The 1,451-nt window shown below is 65.9% G+C and overlaps 1 protein-coding gene across 1 annotated transcript; it reads left to right on the forward strand.

The window, feature by feature from the left end:
- Positions 1–103: 103 nt before the first annotated feature.
- VDBG_04257 (conserved hypothetical protein) lies at positions 104–1,091 on the forward strand (the record flags this gene model as incomplete). The annotated part of the gene is made up of 2 exons (XM_003006258.1): positions 104–156; positions 237–1,091. 2 exons carry the CDS (start codon positions 136–138, stop codon positions 1,089–1,091), a joined length of 876 nt encoding a protein of 291 aa, XP_003006304.1.
- Between the last annotated feature and the right edge of the window lie 360 nt (positions 1,092–1,451).

Here is a 1,451-nt window from a genome sequence, read left to right on the forward strand (position 1 = left end):
GCCCCCCCAAAAGGGGAAAAAAAAATCCCCCCTTTGGCTCTTTCGACCCCCCCCCCCCTTCCCCCTCCCCCCCGGAACCCACGCTTTTGTCCCCACCACACACACACACAACCAACACAGCGGCGAATACCGACCATGGGCGTCCCCACTGGCCTCGTAGGTTGAACCCCAGATCTCCCACGCAACGTCCATCTTCTACCATTGGCGGCGCTAACCACGGAGGAACACAAAAACAGACGGGCGGCGTCACGCTGACCCTGGGCCTCGCCTACCTCGCCGTACAGACGCACCAGCGCACGCGCGAGCACCAGTCGCAGCTCCTGCGTTCCCAGGCCCGCGTCCTCGACTCGTTCCTCGAGCCCGTCGTCCCCGCGCCGCCGCCGACCCGCCACGAGATCGAGGCCGCCAAGCGTGCCAACCTCGTCGACACGGCCAAGGACCGCTGGAACGCAGAGGTCGAGGGCGCCGTCCACTACCTGCAGCGCACCGACTGGGACGACGTCCGCGTGGGCCTCGAGGACGCCGCCTCGCGCGCCTGGCGCTCGGTCTTTGGCGACCCAGAGCCCCAGATGGACGAGGCCAAGCGTCGGGCTGCCGCCGGCGGCCGCGAGCTCGCGAGAGAGGGCCAGGAGATTGCGCGCGAGGCCAAGGGAGCCTGGGAGCGTGCGCGCGAGAAGACGGCCGCCGCCGGTGAGGCGAGGGCCGAGGAGGCCAGGGTCGCTGCTGAGCAGGCACGCGTCGCGGCCGAGAGGCGGGCTGCCGAGCTCAAGGCTGTCGCGGACCGCAAGGCTGTCGAGTCCAAGGACAAGGCTGAGCATGTCTTCGAGGCTGGCAAGAGGGAGGCCGGCCGACTGGTCGACAAGGTGAAGGAGGTTGTGGGCATCGCCGACAACAAGGCCGAGGAGGCCGCCAAGGCCATCAAGACGGATGCCGTGAACCTCGTCGAGACGGGCACGTCGACGCCTGTCGAGAGGGCGCTGCGGGAGAGGTACGAGACGAAGGCGCCTGTGACGAAGAGCGTGGCCGACGTTCTCGCCGACCGCTATCTGCCAACGGACGCCAAGGACTACTCGCACCTGCGGGGTCTCTGAGCAGAGCGGAAAAGGACCCGAAGCCCGCGCGCAGTGGAACAGCCTGAGAGCCGAGGGTGTAGAACAGCCTGAGAGCCGAGGGTGTAGAACAGCCGGAGAGTCGAGGGTGTAGGAGGCCATGAACTGTACCACCTGATCACGATAGAGGCTCGCTGATGGAAGTCACGACTTCGCATAGCCAGCCAGTTTATTCTATTTGTTTCACGAGAGCGGACCTTGTTGTGATTTGCCCTCTCTTTTCCAGCCATCGCCAGTCGGATCACCGCTGGTGAAGAGCTTCATCGTCCTTGCGCCCCTCCTCCGATCAAGGAACCCCCACCGAGAAGGATCTCCCTGAACCCCCTGAACCCCCGGAACCAC

Source organism: Verticillium alfalfae, genomic scaffold (assembly GCF_000150825.1).
Source record: "Verticillium alfalfae VaMs.102 supercont1.4 genomic scaffold, whole genome shotgun sequence".
NCBI lineage: Eukaryota > Fungi > Ascomycota > Sordariomycetes > Glomerellales > Plectosphaerellaceae > Verticillium > Verticillium alfalfae.